Source organism: Denticeps clupeoides, chromosome 12 (assembly GCF_900700375.1).
Source record: "Denticeps clupeoides chromosome 12, fDenClu1.1, whole genome shotgun sequence".
NCBI classification, from domain to species: domain Eukaryota; kingdom Metazoa; phylum Chordata; class Actinopteri; order Clupeiformes; family Denticipitidae; genus Denticeps; species Denticeps clupeoides.
Genome location: NC_041718.1, coordinates 20,680,784 through 20,706,034, shown reverse-complemented (window position 1 = coordinate 20,706,034; position 25,251 = coordinate 20,680,784). Strand labels below are relative to the sequence as shown.

The 25,251-nt window shown below is 41.9% G+C and overlaps 1 protein-coding gene across 1 annotated transcript; it reads right to left on the bottom strand.

The window, feature by feature from the left end:
• Positions 1-148: 148 nt before the first annotated feature.
• Positions 149-23,319, bottom strand: mapkapk2a (MAPK activated protein kinase 2a). The gene is made up of 10 exons (XM_028997515.1): positions 22,747-23,319; positions 8,380-8,519; positions 2,707-2,771; positions 2,528-2,607; positions 2,288-2,414; positions 2,127-2,202; positions 1,923-2,047; positions 1,698-1,783; positions 1,531-1,608; positions 149-1,433 (listed from the first exon to the last, which is right to left on the bottom strand). Exons 1-10 carry the CDS (start codon positions 22,963-22,965, stop codon positions 1,281-1,283), a joined length of 1,149 nt encoding a protein of 382 aa, XP_028853348.1. The 5' UTR covers positions 22,966-23,319; the 3' UTR covers positions 149-1,280.
• Positions 23,320-25,251: the final 1,932 nt, after the last annotated feature.

The following is a 25,251-nucleotide window of genomic DNA, read 5'->3' as shown; positions in this document are numbered from 1 at the left end:
GAAATCGTGTTTGTACATTTTTTTTCTACCAGCTAAATGATGGCAAGGCAGAGTCGAGATGTCCACCAAACACACACACACACACAGCTGATGCTGACTTTACAGAAACTGTGCTGTCAAATCAGAAAATGCAGATTCCACCAGGGTGTGAAAGAATCTTTTTTTTTTTTGTGTTTTAATTCAAAGTTGAAGCAGACCTAGTCCTACGGTACAGCAGTTGAACAAATGCACACACACACAGACACACAAGTGTATCCTTCCTCACTTGTTGAGACATACAAGGTTCCTGAAGGGAGAAAATATGCCGTAATATAATAATAATTAAAAAATACTGGTTCAGTTCAATTCTCCTCTGCCCAGTTGCACTGCCTTTTACTTTTAAACAACGAAATCCATGGTGGCATCTGTGTTGGTGGGTGGAAAATATCACTGGAAAATATCAAGTCATTAAATGCTGTCATTCATTAGCCATGGCAGCAGCAAAAACTTTTTGGCACATTTGAGAGGAGCTATACAAAAACCCTGGACACATATGCATAGTAAGGACAAGGCGCAACATGGAGCATTATTGGTACATGGGATTAAAAGGCAAAAATGTAAAATAATAATAACAATAAAAGAAAAATGAAAAGAGCATGTGAGGGAGGCTGTTGGGTTCTTAATCATCGCTGCCCCAGAACCAACTGCCAGTTAAAACACTTCTAGAGGCACAGGCCACTAATAACAGAACTTTAAGCTCAGAGTCAGAACAGGAAAAAGGGTAATGAGGAGAGACGCTCAACAGAAACGAGAATGCAGCTACATTCAACAAGTCGTATGTAAAGTTCATTCAAACCTGCAGGGTCAGTTACTGTTGCTCTCTAACCCTCACAAATCCCACAGGGCAAAACAAATTGTTTGGAAGGGACTGGATGGATTGAGTCTGAAACAGAAAACCCAGCAATAAAGTACACAAGTACCAATGGCTTTAAAACAGACAAAGAGACAAAAAAAAAAAAAAAAAAAAAAAAAAGAAAAGCGTTCATACCGCCCTTTGGTAGCCAGCAACATAGCTATAAAAGTGAAAGAGGAAACTAGACAAGACACAGTACGTAAATTCATTCCCTTTTTTCCTGCATACACCATAATCATGAGTGTGGCTGATTAGGTAAAACTGTAGGGAAAAACACTTTCTCTACTCATTATTGCTTCCTTTTAAAACAAGTGTGTGTGTTTTGCAGCATGTGTGTGTGTGTGTGTGTATGTATGTATATGTGGATTTCTGATGGTCTCTCTCTCTCTCAGTGGGCAGGTTTCTGAGCATCAGATGCCATATTGTTGTTTGCCTTCATCCTCCTCTTCTTCAGGAGTGGGTTAGAAGAGTCTTCTATGGTCTTAATTTTAATCTGATCATAGTCCACCCTCATGGAGGCCAGGGCACTGGTCATCTCCTCCTGAAGGAAAAAGACAGACAAAAAAAAGCAAAGTCAGTCATCACCGTGAACGGCATGGAGAGGATGTGCTGGGCTGACTGCAGAGACGCTGGCTGACCTTCACTTCTTCCCACGCGTCCTTCTCCTCCATCAGGACTCGGCTGGTATGAAGGGGTGTCTGGGGCACTTCCATTGACTGTGGGGGACAGAACAGAACATTATAACAAAGTGCAGATAACAACTGTGTACACTACATTAAACAGGAGATATGGTGTGTGCACTAACGTTGATCCAGGGATGGTTCATAAACTCTGTGATAGCCATCCTCTGAGTTGGCTCCGTTTTGAGCAAAGTTCGAATAAGCTGCTTGGCTAAAAAAAAAAAAAAAAAAAAAAGAAGAATAATATTAAAAACATCACTAACCCTTAAAGGTGAACCAATTTTAATGAACGGAGTGCATCCCCAGAATTCCTACTAGTAGCTGGACAAATAGCAAGTGCGGAATGTTACCTTGCTCAGACACTTCTGACCACTCTGGGTTTGGAAACTCATACTGGCCCATGCGAATGCGCTTCTTCATCCCGGGCGAGATGGCCAGGCCGTGGTTCGAATAAAAAGGAGGGTACCCACACAGCCTACCAGAAACAACACCATTCATGCACAATCAGCCGCATGGTGATCAAGATCAAAGCCAGTCAAGAGTGTCCTACTCACAGAATATACATGATGACCCCCAAGGACCACATGTCACAGGATTTGTCATATTTTTCTGGACCAAGAACCTCTGGGGCTGGATAAGAGAAAGACACGGTATGAGTGAGAGGCTCATACGGCCGAAGGTGATGAAGACCAAATTAAAAAAAGGTCATCCTTACCCACGTAATATGGAGTGTAACAGGGGGTGTTCAGGGAATTGTGTGTTGTGGTTTCTTTGGCAAAGCCGAAGTCGGTCAACTTCAATACTGCATTGGGTCTTTTGGAGGTGAAGAGTAGGTTCTCTGGCTGCACCACGTGACAGAAGGAAACATGCACAAAATACATTATGCTTTGTATATTTTCTAGAAGGCGAAATAATCCTTTATGGCCACCGACATGCCTGATGCAGTCAGATATACCTTGACATCTCTGTGCGCGATGTTGATGGCATGGAGGAATTGAATGGCCTCTCCAATACTTTTCATGATATTTGAGGCCTCTGGAAAACAAGAATGGGTTACATGGATACAACTGAATGAAAGAATGAATGAATGAACAGACAAATAAACTAAAAGGACGTTGTGAGTTGGGGCCATACCTCTTTCTGTAAAGGCTTGGTCCCCTCGGTCCTGTATTCGACTGAAGAGCTCACCACCATCCATGCTACAAACACATGCAAAGACGTACGGTCATATGGTGTTTCACATCATGCACAGATAAGGATTTTAAATACTATATTCTGGAACCCTCCCACCAGAAGCAGCTCTCACTCTCGCAAGATTAGGCCTTTTCTTTCACAACAGGCTACGCAGCTCCTCGTCCAGGCAGCAGTCACCTCTAAACTGGACTATTGTAACTGCAGTCACCATAAAACCACTCCAGATGATCCAAAACGTGGCAGCCTCATCTTCAATCAGCCAAAACACACCCACGTCCTGCCTCTTCTCACCTCTCTCCACTGGCTCCCGGTAGCTGCTCACATTGAGTTTAAATCCTTGATGCCTACAGGGCTGTAAATAGAAGTGCACCCTCTTACACCAACACACTACTAGCTACACTCCTGCACGCCCTCTCAGATCTGCAAATGAAATGAGACTGAAAATTCCCTCCGATCCCAATCGACTCTGTACTCCTTTGTTGTCCCTGGCTGGTGGAACAACTTGCCCAGCTCCTTTCGACTAGCTGAGACTACCACCACCTTTAAGAAGCAGTTGAAAACCCACTTGTTCAAAAAGTATTTCACACAAGTCTAATACACACACACACACACACACACGCACGGCAAAAATAAATAAATAAATAATTTAGTCTAGCACTTCCCTAACAATTTAGTCTAACAATTCCCTGCATGTTCTATTCAGTTTGGCCTTATCGGGGCTCATAGTTTTGTAACTCTATGGAAAGTGAATGAGAATAGTCTCCCTCTTGTAAGTTGCTTTGGATAAAAGCATCTGCCAAGTAAAGTAAAGTAGCATTTGGTGCACAACCTGTGCATATGACAATTGCTCCACGTAAACAGATCAACAATCTACACGTACTGATGACCTTATCAGAATGTCAAGATTTAAGAAAGAAATGTAGTCAGGCATAGACCATAGATTATTTGCTATAAAGCCTGAACTAGACTGCAACAGCGTTATGTACAAGCAAAACCCACAAGCACACAGCTCTGTCCATGAGTCTTCCTGAAATACCTCCATTCCACATCCTATTCGGGTAGCGCAGACTTGGGAGCCCAGTTCATGTTTGCGCTGAACTAAAAATCACAATTGGAATAAATTAATTTATAAAACCACAATGACTGCAATAAAATCAAGCCGCTTTCATTTACATTTACAGACCGAACGCACCATGAGGTGTTCCCACCGCTGGGTTTCCTATCGGAAAAAATCATGCTTCAATGCTTTGCAACGTACACACACGCAAGTGACCGTTGCAGGACATAAAGAACATGCTGTTTTGGTACCGTGTAAATGTATCTTGCATTATCACTGCTACAGATGTGGGAATTACCTGCAAATCACAGGGTGGAATTCACACCATGGGAGGAGAAGAGCAATTCGATGTCCAGTTGCTAAGTCACATTTACAGGCAGTGCGTCTAGGACGCACATTTGCAGACACTGCAGATAAGCTGAACATTTAGTCATGCAACATTGCTGACACCACAAAACTGAAAACTTGGCAGATTTTCGGTAAACAAATGACTTAATAGGCGCCGTGTGTAGCTGGCCAGATGCTTTACACATGCTGCATAGCCGGTTTCGTTTTCCCCCTGCCTCCATCCGAAAATTTCGCAAAGTTTCAGATCTCATCACCAAACCAGCGGAGCTCCGGGCTGAATGCTCAGAGGCTGGGGCCAAGCGACGAGTAGAAGCAGGCCAGAAACCACAGCACGTTTTACTGCTTTCAGTCTCAGTAAGTGCTGCACTTCCAGTCCACCTCTCACAGGAGAGGCTAGAGCCGTCAGAAATGAAATCAAGAGCATGTGATCGCATAGAGCATTATAAGGGTGAGCGAGACTTGCCCTATAGTCATTTCTCAAGACATTAAAACCACAGACAGGATATTTGTGAAGCTGAAGTGCAAAGATTTGAGTGGCTGACAAGGAGTAAATTGATGCTAGATAATTGGGCAGGCAAGTCCAGGTACAGACCAAAAGTGGTAAAAGGAAGAAGATCCGGTGAACTGGTACATTTATTTACATTTACCAGAGTAAATCCAGAGAGACTGCCCCTGTCAGTAGTTACAGGGACAGCCCCCCCCCCCCCCCCGGAGATACTCAGGGTTAAGTGTCTTGCTCAGGGACACGGTGGTAGTAAGTGGGGTTTGAACCTGGGTCTTCTGGTTCATAGGAGAGTGTGTTACCTGCTAGGTTACAACTGGTAGGGGTCATGGATGACCAAAGCGGTTTAGACAGAAGGTCATGTTTACCTGGGAAAGAGCTACTTCAGGACGCAGGACCAACTTTCTACAGGGTCCTGCATATGTGTGGAACTGACTTTGGCATATAGGACCTGCTTAAAGTTTGTTGTAGACCCCATGAACCCTTTCTTCACGGTGGCCTTTTTCAGCCTGACCTGGCATCCATGCTGTTCAGTGATAGCTCGAGGAATGTGACACGGGGCTCAATTGTCCTCATGATCAAGATTCTGTGGGATGGAAAAACAAATCTGATCCTTGTAGGCAGAAGCTCACAACATAACGGCTTTGCCGTCTACCAGATACGGTTACAATAGGGATGGTAGACACCAAAAAAAAGAAACACACCCGTGTCCCTTCCCTTGGGGGGGAAATTATGGCGGATGACTGTATGCTAATTCAGTGCTAAAGGGTGAGAGTACATTTACATTCTGCTGATGAAAGCCCATTCCTATATCGCTATCACAAGTGAAGGTGTGAAAAGAAAAGTCATAAACTGTACCGTTTACAGCATTCGTACGTTTAGTTTCCACCTCAGACCGTTAATAAGTTCTGATGAGAACGCATTTCCTGTGTGGTGTCATGTGCCAGCTATGGAGTGGTATTGTCCGATTTCTGGTAACGCAAGATTGTTTTTGCTCAACCCTATAGACCACGGGCTAGAACTGCTACAGGTCTGTGAATAAAGTCTCTGCTCATCTGACCGCAGAAAATTAGCCATAATATCAAAGCATCCCTTCATTTCTTTTTTTTCCAGAGGAAACAAGAACTTACTTACAAATGCTACTGAAACTGAACAGCCTGTTGTCCTTTGCTACAACTCAACAAAACGAAAGTGTAAAACACACCATTTCCTGTAAATAAGCATCACAATTTAGCACTCATATGGGCATGAAAGCTGACTGGTTAGTGCTTGAAAATAACAAAAATTGGAACAATGGAACATTAGATACTATTTATTTTTACTGAGGTTTCGGGTCAATGAGATATTATGTCTGATGTCACAAACCTTCCTTAAACAAACCTAAACTCATATTGGTTTGAGAAATAAATCAGTCAAGAGAGCTTCTTTCAGAGAAGAACCTCTGCTTAATAAACGGAGACCTTTAAAACGCAATTCTGAGCGACTCTGCGATACTGTGATTCCAAGAGAAGCAGGCACAGCTCTCCAGGAAAACCAAGTGTGACAAGCCAATGCTCATAATCCCCAAGCACAGTGGCATGCACATGTTCGTGAACGGTTAGACAAAAATCAATAACCACGTACTCCCAAGCATTCTAAACTATAGAATAAATCCCAAAGCAGGAAAAGGTTACAGATGACAAAGCGCTTTCAGGCAGTTGCTTCCTCAGTTCTTCATTTGATTTAGAACACGCAGCTAACAGGAACACTGGAGGTCAGATTGAGGTCTGGAAGAGCAAGAAATTTCTTTGAACAAACTGATCATTTGATTCCTAGAAAGGCAAAGACAATTTGCTTTCAAATGGGGATTTTATCAGATCATGGGAGCGGTTGTGCACTGTTCAACTGTGCAAGCAGATGAAAACCATACCAGGGTTCTTAAACATTTTTACAATACAATTTCCATGACTTTTCAACTACTGCAAATTTGAGGGAAAAAAAATCTAAATATTGATAAACTAAAATAGTCAATCCTGAAAAGCTTAAATTAAAAAGGGAGGCAACAATTACTATTAATCCACTTTTGGTATTTTTCATAATGACAGCCTGACATATTGTGCCGGCAGAGAGGCCGTTAGAACCCTGCCATACACACAGTACCACACTTTTGAAAAGTAAAAGGAATAAGATGAACTCAAACATGGCTCAAATTGTACAATGGAATACTCATGAGACAAAAGTGGAAGGTTCTGCTCCGGTTGAAAATCTGGGGATGGCTATTTAAAAGATTTTAAAGCCTTATAATATTAATGGGCAATTCTTGACAAGACAAATTTAGCTGTAAAGTTATTACATATAATACAGGAAGGCCAAGTACTAGCTATTTCTTTGAATTAATAACTGAAATTACAAAATTTACAAACGTGCAAATTATCACACATAATGGAAACTCACAACATCATCGTTAGTGAACAACGTCACTATCCGTTTACACTGTGAAATAGCATCTGACTTGGCACAAGGTCACAGTGAGCTTCTGCATAAAAATAGGCTTCACACAACCTACACATAAAAGATGACTTTGTGCTTATCAGAAATGACAAGAGTGTGTGTAATGAATAGAACCAGAATCATAAACAAAAAAAAGGGGGTTGTACCCAACAAATAGTGAAAGAAAATGACATGATTTCATCAGAATAGTAAAGGGAAGTAAAGACCTCCACGTGATAACACCTAGCTGGGGTTCCAAGTGGGGGCACAGCAGGGACTTTTTACCATCAGTCAGAGCTGTAGCACGATTCCCACTAAAGCCACCTACAGATGTCAATACATCTTACTAGTATTTATTAGGAAGAAAATATTAGGAAAAAGCACTTCAGCTTGTATTCATAAAACACATCAGTCACTGTGTATAAATGAAGCCTAAGTCTGATGTAAACAGTATTTTACTGATTACTCTGCACACTCTAAGCACTTTATTATTGTCTATTGATTTATTATTACTGTAATGCAATAAAAGCAGGAGGCTAATTAAGGGCTGGGCCCTTCATTACATGTTCTTGGTTGATGATCAGAATGAAAATTTGGCTCGATCTCTGTTATCAGCCTTGGGCATTTTTCTCAATCACAATAAAAATGATGCTGAAACATGGAAGTGTTCATCACAAGGCAAAGTTAGCAAAGAGCAAAATGGCTAAAATGGAGCAGAGGATGGGCAGACAATATCAGAAAAAAATATATAAAAATCGTATCCTTCAATATGGGAATGTATATCGTGATAATTTTTTTTGCGATATCACCCTTCCCTACAATGAATGTTTAGTCTAATCTAACTTTCCTGGCTATGAACAAGAGTCTTGTGTAGAGACTTTATACAGTACAGAGTGATGTAAAGTTGAATATAGTTGTGAGCATTGAGCACAAAATACTTTAACCCTCTGAAGTCTTATGGTACACTGAGGAATTCTGGTGATTGTGAAATGCTCTGACATTTGCGTGAACTTAATAAACTTAACATATTTGGAGTCCAAGGTGGTTCACATTTTTGTTTTCAGCACAAACGTAGCTACAATAATATTGCAGGAGTAAATAATACGTAAATATACTCAAAATTGTACAACTTGTGAACCGCAGTTTTCAAAACTTACAGTTATCAGAATAATCATTTGTGGCAGCACTAATTCTCAAAGGTGAAAAGTGTGTGTGGATTTGATGGCAGGTAACTCACCACTCCATAACGATGAGGAGGCACTTCGTGCCCTGATAGAGGTTCTCGTAGACGTCCACAATGCGGACGACGTGTGCGCAGGCCGACGCCCGCCAGTGCAGCTCCAGTTCACGTCTGGCTTTAGGGCAGTCCTGCAACATCTGAGTGACAAAAAAATGAATAAAACTTAAAATTGTCCACTGGTCAGAAGGCTAAATTGAACCAAACTTAAATGAGGACACTCTATGCTTCTCCCCAAAAATGTATCTTTACATGTTTGTAAAAATGTTTGTAAAGATTTATCTCAAGTATCTGGAGAGGTGGAAACACGCTCCAGAGAAAAGAGGAATGAAGGTCAGTACGGCAAAGACAGAATGAGAGGAGACAGCAGGATGGTCAGGTTACAGGAAGTAGAGCTTGTGAAGAAGAAGTCCAGAGCAATGGGAATGAGTGGAGAAGAGTGGCAAGAGTGAATTGTGGCAGCCAGGTACCAGCCCGAGAGATGTTATATGGGCTGGAGACAACGGCATTAAAAAAAAAAAAAAAACTTATGACGTTCTATTGTATAAATATATATTTTAGAAAACGTGCGTCTTAAGTGGCAAATTGTGGCATCTTTAGCACTTCCCCGTTGCCCGCGTAGAATCTGGACCCCCCCCTGGCTGCAACATTTTTCTGCAAGCTCTGGAAATGGGTGACCAGTGGTCCTGGATTTCTTCTTTAGCATCTTTTGTTCCAAAACATTAACACACAGGAGACTTCAAGTGCTTCAATGGGAGTAGTTCCATCGTTGGTTGTCTCTCATTGTCCTTCTGCCATGATCTGTTTGGGGTGTTTTGTGAGTGTTTCACTGTGTCTGTGCATATACATATATACATACATACATATATATATATATATATATATGTGTGTGTGTGTGTGTGTGTGTGTGTGTGTGTGTGTGTGTGTGTGTATATATATATATATATATATATATATATATATATATATGAGAGAGAGAGAGAGATGTTGGAGAAGTCTTGACTGTGGATTAATCGTGATTTCACACCACGGTTACTTGTCAAAACGGTTAATCCATACAACAAGAATGGATAGGATTAAGATTCAGTGCATTAGAGGAAAAGTTAGCAAAAAGTTAACATACAAAAGGAGAAACGCTGTTAGAAGTAGGATGCTGAGGACCTAATAGGAGGATTATGGATGGGGTGAGAAAGGTACATGCAGATGGTTGGTGAGGAAGACAAAGATGCAGAGGACAGGGGGAAATGGAGATACTTCATCCACTGTGGATCAAGCATCTGACATTTTAATTTCACTCAAGGCAGAAGTTATATTAAGCCTTAAACTACAACATAATTCAGCAAAATGTACTGTGGGGAAAAAAAAGAACCAAATGAGCAGACTGACTGAGACACGTGAGGATCTGGCGCCATCTTCAGGTCAAAGGCAACATTTCACTGCTTTGCTTCGTATTGCTTACACATTTGATGGCAAATTTGCAGTGAATTTCCTCAAAAAACTCTAGTACCCCTTTTCCACTGCGCTGGTTCCCAATTTTGGAACCAGTGCCACACTTTTCCACATAAAAAACAAATGGTGCTGATGCTGTAAAACAAGCACTGAACCGGCCCCTAAACTTTGCTGGTCGAGTAGCGAGATCATGTGATGGGGCAGAGTGATCGGTAGCTTTAGAAAAGAAAATGGCTAAGAGCTAAAGCCCAATAAAATGGAGCACTGAAGAAAGTAAAGCTTTTATAGGTATATGGATATCCACAAATTTGAAATTTTGTTTGTTAGTGAGCAATTATAACCAAAATTATCATCACGATTATGGTTATCAATATTGTAATCACGGTTATTAATCATGTTTATTTGTTATTTTCAGTAAAACACATTTTTATTGCACTTTATATTTTAAACAAGTGAACAAGGTTCTCAGATTTTTGCCAATAAAAACCAGCCTGTCAACATTTTCTGTTTTAAGAGAGACTCAAGGCCAGTCAATATGAAAATACTTATTATTTTTTTATATTTAATATGAAAGATGAACATCCATCCTGCTTTTTGGGGGGAAAAAAATTGTTTTTTTTTTTTCAATTAAAATTGATAAATCTTGATTATATGCTTCTCCTTACCCTGCAGCTCCAAATTAAGCTCAATGAGATGTTCTGTAAGATCGATCAGGAACGCTAAATCCTGGCTCTGATTTTCCACATGAAAGTGTGGAAAATCTCTTCACCTCTGTTGTGGTCTTTTAATGGTAAAATGGTCAGGAGCTATTCTTTGGCACGACTTGGTAAAAGGTGACTGCTGTGCTGCTAACGGACTTTTCAGTTCTTGCACTTTTCTTCTGCGTCTGTTGGATTTAGCAGCAGGTAACTCGGGTCTCGTACCTTTTGTGCATCGTTTTCCATGTATGGTTATTTAAATATAAATGTATCTGACAATCATCTTAATTTAATCGCAACAGCCAGAATCATTATTAAAATTCAAACAAGTTTTCTTAATATATACAAAATTATTAATTTTACCTTAATTCAATTAAATTGACTAACTTAGACTTCATTAAATTTTTTGGCCTGATTGAAAAAAATCTAACAGAGACCAGGCTATAGGAATAAGAGTGATTTCATAAGCATATATTGGACACAGTGGCATGTGTAGCACTAAAAAACAAAAACAAATAAATAAGTTTAGAAATTCTCGGCTAATTAGATACTGTGTATTGTAAATCATTTCAAATCTCTATGGACAAATTTGACCTTCCCATCCACTATATCACATCTTAAGCCTGGTTCAATTTTCATGTCACCCACAAAAGCCCTCACATCAGTGATTGATTGGTAATCAATAAAGTGTGTGAACGGGGTCAAAGGCTCTCACAGACTCGTCTCGGGCTATGACCAGACATCCATTATGCTGAATATATAGTCAGAGTGGAGAACTGCCCATGAGCACCATCAAATTCATCTGTTACTATTTGTAATTTTGACTTTTGTCAACAACTTGCACCCCAAGTTTCCAGTGAGGAATAAGATCTGACAAACAGGAGGAGCTCATTCCAGAGTTTTCAAACCAAAAAGCCCCTGAGACGTTGTGATTTTAGTCATGTCATTCCTCATCAGTCTACGAGTGCTTATGTAAAAAGAAATAAATAAAAACAAACAAATTATTGTTTTCAAGAAAACACATTTTTCCAGGACTTAATTTTCTACCACCGGAAATTTAATTTTCAAAACCATCAATCTGGGAACCCTACTAAGGACCAACAAAACAGAGATGCTTTTCACAAAGAGTGCCGCTAGGGGGCCTAACAGTTCCTCTGTTCATAAGAAAATGCATTTACATTTAAGGCATTTGGCAGACGCCCTGATCCAGAGCGACTTACAACGTGCTTCCATGTTACCATGGATTAAATTATCAGTTCTTGTTCACTAGGACCCCCAACTATGAATACAATCTTTTTATTCACTCTGTACTAGTTTCTATACAGAAGTCAGACAAGAAGAAGGTTACAAGTTCATCTAAATATTCTCTAAAGAGGAAGGTCTTGAGCTGCCGTGTGAAGGTGCTCAGTGACTGAGCTGTTCTGACCTCGAGGGGAAGTTCATTCCACCACCGAGGGGCCAAGACGGAGAAGAGTCTAGATGAGAGTCTTCCTTTTACCTTCAGAGATGGAGGGACCAGGCGAGCAGTACTGGAGGCTCGGAGTATACGAGGTGCAGTGCGAGGTGTAATAAGGGCTGCGAGGTAGGATGGTGCTGCTCCATGTTTGGCTTTGTAGGCCAGCATCAGTATTTTGAACCTGATGCGTGCAGCTACTGGGAGCCAGTGGAGGGAACGTAGCAGAGGGGCGGTGTGGAGAATTTGGGAAGGTTGAAGATCAGTCTTCTGAAGATCAGAAGACATTTGTATAAGAGTCATCTATAAGCAACTGTAGGTCACAAAAGATATAAGCCGCAGCACGGGAGGTGCAAACTTTTAAAGAATTGTCTGTTTTTCTTATGTTGGAACATACACAGACAAATGTGATCTTCCATAAAACCTGAGCGCACCAATGAAATAAGTAATGAAACAGTGCAGGAGTTGATATGGGATACATCGTTAACAAATTTGAATAAATAAATATTAAAAAGTAATATGATCAACTTCCACAGATGTTTCCACAGAGCACATATTTAATGATGCTGTCTTTAACACTTCCTTATTTACAACATGCAGAACATGAACACAAACCAAGGTTTCTAGAATGATCAGCTATAAAACCATGTTTTACTGTAACAAGTAGGGGTGTTAAAAATATTGATACAGCTATATATTGCGATATTTTATGTGGTGATATTGTATCGACACTAAAATATAGATTTTTTTGTATACTAATTTAAGTCCACCAGGTGGTGCTGTCGATTTACATTGAGGTCAGCAGAGATTAAAATCACCAGGTGACTACAACCTCCACTCCTGTAGATGGCGCTGTAAAGCTGGGTACTTCACTGTACTGCTTGCCATTTCAGGCAGAGTGAAATCGCAAAACATGAAGGACCGATAATAGCGTCTTATATTTCAGCTATATTTTTACATGTCCAGTAAAATGTAGAATATCGCAACATGTACAGTATCATGATATATCCTGATATAATCTGATCTTTAACCTTCCCAAATTCTCCACACCGCCCCTCTGCTACGTTCCCTCCACTGGCTCCCAGTAGCTGCACGCATCAGATTCAAAATACTGATGCTGGCCTACAAAGCCAAACATGGAGTAGCACCATCCTACCTCACAGCCCTTATTACACCTCGCACTGCACCTCGTATACTCCGAGCCTCCAGTACTGCTCGCCTGGTCCCTCCATCTCTGAAGGTAAAAGGAAGACGCTCATCTAGACTCTTCTCCGTCTTGGCCCCTCGGTGGTGGAATGAACTTCCCCTCGAGGTCAGAACAGCTCAGTCACTGAGCACCTTCAAACGTCGGCTCAAGACCTTCCTCTTTAGAGAATATTTAGATGAAGTTGTAACCTTCTTCTTGTCTGACTTCTGTATAGAAACTAGAACAGAGTGAATAAAATGATTGTATTCATAGTTGGGGGTCCTAATGAACCAGAATTGATCCCTTCATCGATTGTAACATGGATAAGGGCTGCTGCCAAAAGCTTTAAATGTAAATGTAATCGTATCGTGACCCATGAATTGTGATACATATCGTATCGTGAGATCCTTGCCAATTTACATGCCTAATAACAGGGAAGGTATATATTTTTTATTGTAAAAAAAGAAAAAAAAAAAAAAAAAAAAAAAAAAAAAAAAAAAAAAATCCCAAAGGTAACCCCTATACACATGCCATTTTATTTACATGTAAACATGGGAGCATCTGTTTGAGGGTCAACACCCTCCAGAACGGGTTGGTGTGTCGTGAGGACGAGGTCCCCTGACTCATCGGACTCATTTAGGAGCTGAAGCAGCAAATCAGCAGCAGATGTGCTCTGCCTTCTGCGTCAGAGACACGGCCTCCTGCAGATGCCAAAGCTTGGGCAACAAGCCCATGTGGAGGTAGCGTCGAGCGCAGTCAAAGCACTTCCAGGAACTCAGCGAAATAAAAAATGCAAAATAAAATGCCGAGCAATCATAGCAATCACAGTGACTAAGACAAAAATAATATTGCTTTAAAAATGACTTTCTAGCAGACTGTCCAAATTCTCCAAAGTCAACTGAATGTGTGGGAATCGATGAAAGTAAAACTAGCAGCGGGAATCACATAAAACTGAAATTCAAACCCATTAACATTCAGCATTTGAACACTATCACAACCACCATCTGGTTTTACATTTAAAGCTTTAAAAATCAACTAATAAAAACTATTAAAAAGCACAAATCTATAACCCATGAATAAATGGAAATCATTATAAACTCACTAGAAGTGTTATAGTGAGGAAAGTGTCACTTTTTGATTAATTGGCCAACAATATGCGTAAACCATTTTATGGTTCTTTATGAGAGACAGAATAATTATACCTTTAAAGCAGCGTGAACAGTGTGTTGGTGGCCGAGCAAACAGAGGACTACATTCTCCTGCGTCACACGGCTCAGGGTACATGGCACTGACGTCAAGCTTCATACCATCCCCTCTAACTGGCAGGTAAATAAATCGCTCAGCTCAGTTAACTGTTTGACTTTCCCTTAAAAGAAAAATCCCTGGAAAACAAAAGAAAAGGACAAGGCAGGCAACACTGGACGTCACTAAGAAAGGGTATTTATTACGTATGTGAACAGCAACAACAGAAATAAGGAAATCGCTTAAAAAAAAAAAAAAAAAAAAAAATCATAGTTAAATAATTTGGCTTCAAAACCCTAAAAAGAGGAAAAAGAGAGCAGCTCACCATAACCATTAACTCCCCTGCTAAAATAACTTTTAATGTGAAACCTGGGACGTTGATAGAGAAAAAGGTTTGATAAATGGGTGTGTGCGTCAACGATCCACCCCTCCGATGACATAATAAAAAAAAATAAAAAAAAAGTGACTCTGCAGGCAATCATACCCCATCTGCTGCAGTGCCTTTTTAAACAGAGTGGCCAGGGCTGAGGGTGACAGATGTAACCCATTCACCTTCCAGGGCGCCCCAGCAACAAAAAGAGCCCCTTCGGCCCCACACAAAGGAAAGTGGGTGGGGGAGGCATCATCATCCACCTGCTTCTGCTTAAGAACCCGAGGGAACAACAGTCTGGCCTACGACACCAGCAAAGCCTCTTAACACAGATGGGTTGTACGCTAAAAGGCGTTTGTGTGTCTGTCTGTCTTTGGTTACTGACCAGCTACAAACATGTTTGTGTCAAGGGTCCTTATGCTATTAAACACTCTGTTCTTCATTCTCTCACAGAGCAGACTAATCCAGTATTAAATTTAATTAGTTTCAGCTCTGGTTAGATTGTGCACTTAACTCATAGCAATTAAACAGAAAAAAAACCCAGCCAACCTATTCCAGAATAACAACATGTATTCCAGAGATAACAATATAACCACAATACTAAATCTTACTGATTTATAAATTGTTTTTACCTTTATATCGGTCTTATTTGTCCCCTAACACTGTATCTGAAGTCTCTTTCCGAAATTCAGCCTTGGTGCAGAATTACAGCCACCTTTAGCCAGTCAGACAATGAGATTTCCGCAGGACGCGCCGTTTCCGCGCCCGTAGCTTTAAATTCATTTGCGGGAATGACGTCATCAAGGCCATTCACCATCCACAATGTTTGGCACAGACAGGAAGTCGTGCAACCTTTACACTTATGAGAACGAAAGGGGACAAATTCCAGATGAGTCCCCACTGGCGCGCTCATGCACCGGGGCTATTTTCTGCCTGCTTTGACTGGGAGCGAAGCGAACCTGGACTGTGAAGTACATGCTGTTTGTTTAAGGATAATTTAGGATTTATACTTTACTTGGTAGATGCTTTTATCCAAAGCGACTTACAGGAGGAAGACACCAGCAATTCTCAATTGGTTTCTATAGATTTTGAGTTACAAAAGTAAGAGCCCTGATAATGCCGAACATGCAGGGGAATTGTTAGGTGCTAGACTATTTATTTATGTGTTTGTGAGTGTGTACGCATGTGCGTGTGTGTGTGTTAGATTCGTGTGAAATACTTTTTGAACAAGTGGGTTTTCTTAAAGGCGGTAGTAGTCTCGGCTAGTCAAATGGAGCCGGGCAAGTTGTTCCACCAGCCAGGGACAACGAAGGAGAACAGTCGATTGGGACCGGAGACCCCATGAAGAGGGAATTTTTTGTCTCGTTTCGTTTGCAGATCTGAGAGGGCGTGCAGGAGTGTAGCTAGTAGTGTGTTGATATACGAGGGTGCCCTTCCATTTACAGCCCTGTAGGCAGCATCAGGGATTTAAATGCGAGCCAGTGGAGAGAGGTGAGAAGAGGCGTGACATGAGTGTGATTCGGTGTGTATCCTCGGTGGTCATATTTCTGTCATTTACTACATGGCACGTGGGACATTCAATATATCGCCCCACCCATGAGCTGAATGATGATTCATTACACCCTTAGTTAGCATTGACGTTTTCCCAATTCCCCTGATGATTCCAAAAGACAGAGCGGTAGTGACAAGTTCACGCTCCATGAGCTTACGTTTTCACATCCTATTGAACAAGTTCTCATTTTCTCGTGCCAACAACATGGTGTTAAAGAGAGTAGAGATCACCTCAACAAAACCACACCGCCCAAACGGCATGGGTTCAGGCCCTTTTTTTTTACTGCAGTCCTCTGCAAGCAAGTGATGGCGAGGTCCCCCGGCCATGATGCAATGGGAGGCTTTCCTACTGGACATTCGCTGACCCCCCCAATCCCCCGCCCCCCTTCACAGCTCTGCAACAGCTGTTGGAAGGGTTGCAGTGGGGTATGGTGACCTTTTGACATGAGGGGTCGACCACAAGATTTCCAGCAAGTGGAACGTGTAGCAGTTAGCAAAGCGGCCACTGAACGTTTTCCAAACGTTTGCGGACCGACATCTTTAGATTATATTGCTGGTATATTGCTGGTGCTGTGTTTGTCTTTGTCACTATCCCACTACTCACAAAAAACATTGCGACAATTGTATCTAGTGTTATCAAAAGACCCGGTACTTCGGTACCAAATGGGTACAAAAAAAAAAAAAAAAAAGTTACGAGGCGGCTCTTGAAATAAACATTTCCGTTCGCATAGTTAATTGTTAGCATAAGTGTGGCTAATCTAGTATCAGAATAAAGCTTCTTTATTAACTATTTAATGCTGCTATTCCGCTCACGTTTAAAACAGGACATAATAGCGGACTGTTTTTTCACACCACTTTCCTGGTGGAAAAGAAATATGGGTACACTACCTCAACTTTCAGAGTTTGCTGCATCAAGCTGCGCATCTGAACTAGTTTTCAGTACTGCAGGGTACATTGTAAGCCAGAGACACTCAAGACTGACTCAGGAACACGTTGATATGTTGAAATAGCAAAATAAATAATAATAATAATAATAATAATAATTTAGGAACACAGCTGGCAAGTGAGGTTTTGGGTGAGCACAGAGCAAGTGAAATTTGGTCAACATGTTCTTGTCAATGCTTGTCATTTATTTAATTATTCAAATCAGTCAAATGTTTAGAATGCCTTGGTTTTGTTCTATTTAAGGTATTGTTCAGTCATGGCATATTCTGTTTCATTTATACGAATGTTTAATTTTATAAATAAGAAAAGTTATTCAGTCATGATTGTTTAATTATTAATAAAAATAGCTTGTTCAATTCGCGTTTTTTTGTGTTCTGCTTTGGTACTGAAATCGGTACAGAGAACCATGGATTTTCACTGATATTGGTACCAAATACGGACATTTTGGTACCGTGACAACACTAGTTGTATAATGGCCTAACGGTTGTTCAGAGGAATTAAATATAGGCCAAATATTTGTATATGGTGTTTTTAAAATTGTATATTGTGCCTTTCTTTTTAAATTGTATTTATACTCTGTATTCGTTACTGTTACTGTTTTTGTATTTAATGTTACTTGTATGGGTCAGAGAGTAACGTAATTTCAATTCTCTGCATGTCCTGTACATGTGGCAGAATTGACAATAAAGTTGACTTGACTTGACTTGAATATTAGTAGAAAATGTGTCTTCTGAATTGCTGTCCCACATTTAGTCTGTTCACCCAAAGTGACACATGCACACACACACACAAAAGCTGGATGAATACTACCAAGAGTTTCACTTTGAACATTTACCTTCAAAAAAGCCCACAGTGGTGTTATCTTCATTTCCTCTCTGAGTCTGGTGGCAGCAGCAGGGAGTTTCTGTCCCTCTACGCGGTTCAGACTACGCACTGGCCAGAGATGAGATAGCGGAGGTTGAAAGAGGCCTCCTGATTGGCTCGCTTGCTTGGTTACTTTTTTCTTTAATAATTATGTACTATGGATTTAAAATACTGCTTTTAACAAGTACAATTCATTTTGTGTTAAATATAACACAAAATGAATTGTACTTGTTAAAAGCAGTATTTTAAATAAACTCTAAAAACCATGTGACATTCTCAAGCGTTGGAGCACAAGTGTCACCTAGACACTGTCGAATAGAGTAAAATTTACGGTCTAGAGGAAGAGTGGTATAGATCATATAGACCATTCTGTCATAGCCAGGTATACATCATAAAAAAAAGTGAATTTCAATAGTGCTTTAGGACATAACTGAAGCACCACAAGGTTGTACATCCAGAAAAACGCACAGCAGGAACATGGTTAAAGCAACGGTCCATAAATGAGGAAGCTGCGAGTTGAGCGAGGAAGACAGAGAAGCTGCAGTTCTTGTTTTTTGGGGTCCGAATAAGCAGGACACATGACATCCGACCAATTCGGCTCAAAAGCGCACCACACTTCCCTAAAAGATGTTCATTCAGGAGCCGGCAGGTGCTCTGGTTACCATGCCAACGTGTAGACAGACACGCCCACATCCTCCTGGAATGCCCCCTCAGCCCACGCACACACACAGGACTAGCGAACACATGGCTACGAGCAGCCGTGTTGAGTTGTTTTTTTTTTTTTTTTTCCTAAACCTTATTAACCGGCCTTAATCTGTCTGTAAAACCACTGAAACTGATAAACCGTGTTATCCCCTGATCCTAATGCTGGCACGGGAAAGCAAAAACAAGATCACGCGACCAAAGAAACACGCCGAGAACCGCCACGACCCCAGAACACCCAGGTAGATGCAACAGCTCTGGCCACGACGCATCTACAGTGCGACCTCGCCATTCCACTGCTGTTCAGGGCCATTGGCAGGAAGATGAAGGTGAAAACCGCACATTATTTAATTTTTTTTTATCTAAACCAGTAAGAAGTGCGTCTTATTTTGGCATTTCGTACTTCCTGTACAATTATACCAGTACAACATTCGAATTAATATCTATATTACATTCTTTATACGCAGTAACAAAATTCTCCTTCACACACCAATCCAGTGATCTCAAACCCAAAAAAACCCCTCAATTTCCCCTTTAATCAGCTCAAAGCTCCGATCAAACAAAAGCCTCATCAAAACAAACTTCTTTTTAAGGAAGCGCCATCTTCAAAGTCAGTAGTAACCGCTGCGCCCCAGATATCTCAGGAAGGAAATCCTCTACCATCCGTCTGCCTGGAGAGACGCGGTTCCGGGGCCCGCCCTGTGGTACCAGAGGAGGAGGACGTTTCCAGCACTGAGAAACGGGCCCGACGCACGGCCGCGACAAACCACCACAAACACCAGGACTACCGCGCGATCAAAAGCGCCACCGCGCTCATCTTCTAAGCTAGTCCAGAGTCACCAAATCGCTTGTAGTTGGGCTGAAACGAACCAGAAGACCACAAAGACCCAGGTTCAAACCCCACTTACAATCAGTAGTGACAGGGACACGATGTCGCTCTGGACAAGGGCGTCTGGCAAACGCCAGAAATGTAAATATTCATGGGGACGATGGACAGATTGACAGGCTATAAGTGTTAATAATAATAATGAGTTATTTCATCGTTACTGATGCTGACATATAAAAAAATAGCCATGATGAGGTGTGATGAGTCCAGGGTGATTTAAGATGATTTAACTGGCCAGGTCTCAGGTCAACAACATAATGCAGTCAACAGACTTGTCAATCAGAGGATTTTTTAAATTAATTTTTATATATTTGTGGTCCAGGCGTACTTCATTACGATAATGGCAGGAGTTAATAGAGTAAATGTTGAAAGAATGGTCCCGAAATGAGACTCGCTCGTTTTAAAAGTCGAGACGGCAGAACCTGGACTCAGAGAGACGCGCATTTCACGGTGGACGTACATGAACAACAGGGGGCCGGAGACTAAAAACAGCCACGGTGAGGAGGTGACGAACGCAGCTCAAGGCCAGCGCTGACACCGGAGAGCCTGGCTCGGGGCACGATGACAGCTGCGCCGCCGGGTTCTGACATCAGCACAGGGCCCATTAAAGCCACCGCGCCTGCCAGTGTCACAGGGGTGGCACGTCTTCATGAGCGCGAACGCTGTGCCAAGCGTGGTATCATCAGCGAGTCTTGTCTGGCATCGAAGCGCTGCAACTACACTGACCTCAAACTAGTCAAACATAATGGAAAATATCCATTTTAAATATCACAGATAGGAGAACTGAACAGAACACCAAAGTAAAACTGCCGGAGCAACTAAATTCAGTTGAAGTCTGTGTTTGTGGACCTGTTATGTACAGGGTGGGCCATTTATATGGATTACACCTTAATAAAATGGGAATGTTAACGTCCTGTTTGGGGCACATTAGTATATGTGAGGGGGCAAACTTTTCCAAGATGGGTGGTGACCATAGTGGCCATTTTGAAGTCGGTCATCTTGGATCCAACTGTTGTTTTTTCAATAGGAAGAGGGTCATGTGACACATCAAACTTATTGGTAATTTCACAAGAAAAACAATGGTGTGATTGGTTTTAACTTTATTCTTTCATGAGTGATTTACAAGTTTCTGACCACGTATAAAATGTGTTCAATGTCACCGACCATTCCCATTTTATTAAGGTGCATCCATATAAATGGCCCACCCTGTATAGTATACATTTTGGCACACACCAATACCGACGCCAATACCTGATGTTCGGTTCGGATATTGGCCGATAGAGGGTTCAGATCCGATACCAGTACCTCCACAACATTCTTATTGTGGGGAAAAGACTGAGACGACCCTGCTTCTGTCTTGCTGAACTCCTCGCATTCTTTGGCAGGACGTTTCTGGACGTGCTTCACCAAGCGTTCTCATATACGGCGCGAAATGCCTCCATCCTCCTGACATCTTAGTATAGCTGTCGCCGAGCAAAGGATGCAATTAATCCCGCACACGGTGTACAAATTGTGGAGAGTGCAGTTAACAATTAAGCTATTCAACCTACAATTGTATTTGGGGCTGAAACGGCAACACATGAGACTACGAACCAGAAGACCCAGGTTCAAACCCCACTTACTACCATCGTATACCTGAGCAAGACACTGAGCAAGAGTGTCTCCAGGGGGGACTGTCCCTGTAACTACTGATTGTAAGTCGCTCTGGATAAGGGCATCTGGCAAATACCAGAAATGTAAATGTAAATATTCATGGGGAGGATGGACAGATTGAGGTGGTGTGATGAGGACACACTGCGATAAGCTGTAATAGGACCTGGGGTTGAATATATTAGTACCAATACCTGATCCACAACAACATTTATTTCTTATATAGCCCAATATCACATACAGTATGGGGGTGGTAGTAGGGAGGTGGGAAACACACTCGCCTATGACCCAGAAGACCCAGGTTCAAACCCCATGTGAAAGTGAAGTGATTGTCACATGTGATACACAGCAGCACAGCACACGGTGCACACAGTGAAATTTGTCCTCTGCATTTAACCAATCACCCTGAGTGAGCAGTGGGCAGCCATGACAGGTGCCCAGGGAGCAGTATAGGGTGGTAGGAGCCTAGCGGGTAACACACTCGCCTATGAACCAGAAGGCCCAGGTTCAAATCCCACTTACTACCATCGTGTCCCTGAGCAAGACACTTAACCCTGAGTGTCTCCAGGGGGGACTGTCCCTGTCACTACTGATTGTATGTCGCTCTGGATAAGGGCGTCTGGTAAATGCTGTAAATGTAAATGTCTCAATGGGCTTTGACAGGCCCTACAGTTGACCCAGTAATTATCTGACCTACGTATGATATTCCTGCCGGATATGTGCATCCCATATAGTACCTCATACGCCACAGCTGGTCAAGTGCAAAATGAGAAAGTGTGAATTAAAGTTTGGGAATTAAGATGTCCAAAGCTAATCAGAGAGTAGGGGTCAGATGAAACGGTTTACTGTCTGGACAAAGGGCTACATATGAGATGGAAATATATATTATATATATTTACATTTACATTACGGCATTCATGAGACGTCCTGTTACAGGGACAGTCCCCCCCTGGAGACACTCAGGGTTAAGTGTCTTGCTCAGGGACACGATGGTAGTAAGTGGGGTTCGAACCTGGGTCTTCTGGTTCATAGGTTGAGTGTGTTACCCGCCAGACTACCACCACTCAAATATATATATAACGTCTGAAGAAAGCCGAAACTGGCCTGTGTCCGGCCTTACGTTGGATCAGGTGTACGTACGTGTGCGTAAACCGTGAGTAAGTAATCCCAGACGCGCACTGACTCCTGGGTGACGTAATGGAAGACGCGCGCTGCTAATTTTGGGGCCGGCGGCCCGCTGCTCGTCAACGGACGGACCGGCGACACGAAACGCCGGAAGGGCGAACGCGAGACAAAAACGTCCCGCTTTCCGCGGATAAAGTTGGCGAACATGCTGGAAATAAGAGCACCACCCCACCCCCCCGAACCCACCTTCAGCGCGAACTTCTCCCCGGTGTTCTTGTGGAAAATCTCCAGCACCTTCCCATTGATGCCGTTGCCCAGCACTCGGTTGGTGACCCGATAGTCCTCGGGAATGGCGTTTTTCCTGACGGGAAAGGGCTTGAGTTGGAACTGCGGGATCGGAACCGAGGTCTGCTGCTGCTGCGGCGGCGGTGGCGGCGGCGGCTGGTTCTGGTGCTGTTGCTGCATGGCGCGGTTCTTCGCAGGCGGAACCGGCTACTCGGCGACAGGAGCGAGAGGACGGACTATCGGGCCACAGCCGCGGCAGCGCGGGGCTCCGGGACTCGCCGGTTCGCTTCAGATCACTTCGGGAGTTAGCCGCAAGCTAACCGAGCCGAAATCCATATTCGGGTCTCACTCCGGGAAGTGGCCGTAGTTTAAAACAAAGTTTAAAAAGAAAAAGAAGTAAAACTAGTCGCCTCGGCGCGTCAGAACTGGAACTCGTCGAGTTTGAATAAGACAAAATGATGTGTTTTCGTTAAAAAAAAAAAACCGACCGAGAGAAAGGCGGCAGCGAGCTGAACGCGCCGCACTTTGTGTGACGTCACGGCGGAGGCGGAGCCCCGAGTTGCGCTCACGCTACGAGAATGCGCCTGACTTATAAATAACCGTCACGGCGTAAACATCACACACACACACACACACACACACACTCTCTCTCTCTCTATATATATATATATATATATACACTCTCACACACAAACAAACTACACTCACACTATACACACACATACACTATATATATATATATATATATATGTTCTGATTGTGCAAAGCACATAACTATAAAAGATATATTTATATTTATATACAGCAAACAATTCTCTGTAAACATGGTAAGTATATTAGTTTTTAGAAAACATGGTGTCATATCATAAATACAGGCAACATTGGCATCTGCAAACATCACAAAGTTAACATTCCGTTAATATATATATATATATATATATATATATTAGAGGTAGGCATAGATTAATTTTCTTAATCTAGATTAATCTAGATTCTAGATTAATCTAGATTAAAATGGCTCATTTGAAGTCTGCCGAAGGCATTCAGAATATGTGTGCTACCCAAATAAAAGTAAGTCTTTGAGAACGGGTTTCTCAAGCCAGGTGGCGCATTAGACCAGGGGCTCATCTCCTGTTTCCAAAATGCATCACAAACTTCTTGAGAAAGCTGTTCTACTATGATAATTGGTGATGAAAATAAATTATGTTCAATAAGATGTACTTGTGTTTACCAACTGTTTATTCAGTTAAATAGCTGCATCCATGTTACCACGTCACGTTTGATGTGGTAATTTCACAGTTCGAAGACTCGTTCTCGCCCCCTACAGTGCAATTCGGCTAGGTATACATCCGCGCTAAAATATCACGGTGAAAGTCATCATAGTGTAGCGGTTCTTCTTCTGCATTGTGTAACTTTTTGATTTCGTTTCTTGAACCACAAATGATGAGCTGACACCCAAGAGATTTTCTGTGCAAAGTGTATTCTGTATAAATGTTCTGTCGCGTCTTTCTGCACCTCTCTCTACAATATACAGTATTTAAAGAACATAAAAAAATATTCACAAAATAAAACACAAAATATTCCTAATATGTACATAAATTAAAATGAAAGAAATAACTTTTTGCACACAAACCCCACGCACCTCTCACAACTGAGCGCGGCACCTCTCACAACTCACGCCATGTGTCCAAGAGACCTGAACCGGGTCTCAAAAACAAAAATAAAAGTCTTTAGACAATAAGAAAATAAAAGACACAAGAAAGAAGAAATATACTTATAAATCTGGTGTAACCATTTAACTCCGGCACAATAGCTTGCGTAGTATAGACCCAGCTCCCAACACAACTTTGTGAATAGATTAACGACGATATTTTAACGCAGATTAATATATATATGTACACACACAGACACACACACACATACTATACCCTCATATACACTTATATACACACTCACACACAATAATGCTTCAGATACACACGCTTTCTGTTTGCATCGTTTTGCTTTGTCCCCGTTGTTTTAGTGGGTACTGAACCTCATGTCATGTCTGTTTACCTTGTTTGCCGCGCAGCAAGTCTTACCTTACATGAAACACTGATGTGAGTAGTTCCAGGTGCGTTCTGTGGGTGTTTGTACCTTGTACTGAATTGGCCATAACTGGGAGTTGTGCGTGGTGGAAAAGATGTTTCTATGCCGACGACACATGACTCATAGTAACTATAGACAACCAACTCTCCTTCTCGACTCACATCTTTCACGCTAGATATATATCAGACCGATCCGACCTTATCTATCAACACAGGCCATCCTTGTTCAGTCCTCACGACTGGATTACTGTAACTGCCATCCAGAAAGCAGACCACACCACCACACTGCTACGCTCCCTCCACTGGCTCCCAGTAGCTGCCCCCCTTTCTTGTAGTCTGACTACAACCGAGGGAATAAAATGGTTGTATTCATAGTCGG

Bases quoted from the DNA above. Each gene is read 5' to 3' on its own strand.
- mapkapk2a (XM_028997515.1), bottom strand. From the start codon at position 22,965: ATGCAGCAACAGCACCAGAACCAGCCGCCGCCGCCACCGCCGCCGCAG. The intron at 2,772-8,379 runs GTGAGTTACCTG...ATGTGTTTGTAG, and splicing joins CTCCTCATCGTTATGGAGTG to CATGGATGGTGGTGAGCTCT. The intron at 2,048-2,126 runs GTGAGTAGGACA...TGTTTCTGGTAG, and splicing joins GGGGTCATCATGTATATTCT to GCTGTGTGGGTACCCTCCTT.